Source organism: Cyprinodon variegatus, unplaced genomic scaffold (genome assembly GCF_000732505.1).
Source record: "Cyprinodon variegatus isolate N-32 unplaced genomic scaffold, C_variegatus-1.0 Scaffold8152, whole genome shotgun sequence".
Taxonomy (NCBI): Eukaryota; Metazoa; Chordata; class Actinopteri; order Cyprinodontiformes; family Cyprinodontidae; genus Cyprinodon; species Cyprinodon variegatus.
Window position 1 is genome coordinate 1 of NW_015158605.1, and position 1,122 is coordinate 1,122.

The following is a 1,122-nucleotide window of genomic DNA, read 5'->3' on the forward strand; positions in this document are numbered from 1 at the left end:
AGTTTAGTCTATGAAGTTTTTATATGGCTTTTTCAGACCTGCGATTTATTTTTATTTTTTTTCTTGTTGACCTCTGATCCTCTTGTCGTCTATCAGATAATCTTTTATTTTACCGTTTATCTAATTGACTTCCATTCTCTTTTTTCTCCCAGTTTGCTCCCAGTTCTCCAAAGGCGTGTACGCCATCATCGGCCTCTATGACAGGAAGACAGTCAACATGCTGATGTCGTTCTGCGGAGCGCTTCATGTCTGCTTCGTCACGCCGTCCTTCCCCATCGAGACCGCTAACCAGTTTGTGATCCAGCTGAGGCCTGAGCTGCAGGACGCTCTGGTGGGAGTCATCGAGCACTATGGATGGACCAAGTTTGTCTACATGTACAGCTCTGACTCAGGTAGGGAATTTAACCACCACCACATTCAGGCTCTCATTGCTAATGCGGGATTGGTTGTAACACCTGTTCATATTATTCTCTGAAACGCTGTAGAGGCTACTGCCACATGTAACCATGGAAATGGAAACCACCTTTTCAGACACAGAGAATTTAGAAACTAGAGCCGTTTCTCAATTCAACATGAGTACGGACTCGTGTTCTCGCCAAGTTTGTTCTTGAGAAGAACACAGGAAAGTCTGGACTTGGAAAGAACCGGAACGTGCAGAATAAATCTGGGTCAATTGGAACAGAAGCGTACTGATGACATCACCACCTGCTCGGCTCATCTGGAGCTGCATTTCACCTCCTGCTATTAATAGTCTCTAGATAATAATAAATTATTACTTTTTTAATTTAGTGGGGGAATAATAATTAACACAGTCAGATAAACACAAATCAAATGAACATTTTGGCAAACAAAACATAAAAAAATCGCAAATCAGAGCCAGCGGTCCTTCACACGCAGCTATGCAGAGAGAGGGCCACTGCAGACGGGCTGCGGTTAGCCCTTGCTGCCATTAGCTGTGGAGCTCCGCTGGTGCCGCGGTCCTCTCAACTTAGGAAATATTTTTTTTTATCCCGCATTAAATCGGTTAATGGGCCATATAGTGACTCTTTAAAGCAGGAGTCCCCATCCTTTTTTAAACTGAGAGCTACTTCATTGGTACCGTTTCACGTGAAGGAGCTACCA

General features: G+C 43.9%; 1 protein-coding gene across 1 annotated transcript; it reads left to right on the plus strand.

The window, feature by feature from the left end:
- Positions 1-152: 152 nt before the first annotated feature.
- On the plus strand, positions 153-392 carry LOC107081597 (glutamate receptor 1-like; the record flags this gene model as incomplete). Its single annotated transcript, XM_015369750.1, has 1 exon — positions 153-392. A coding segment is annotated over one exon (240 nt), but the record flags the coding sequence as incomplete, so codon positions are not given.
- Positions 393-1,122: the final 730 nt, after the last annotated feature.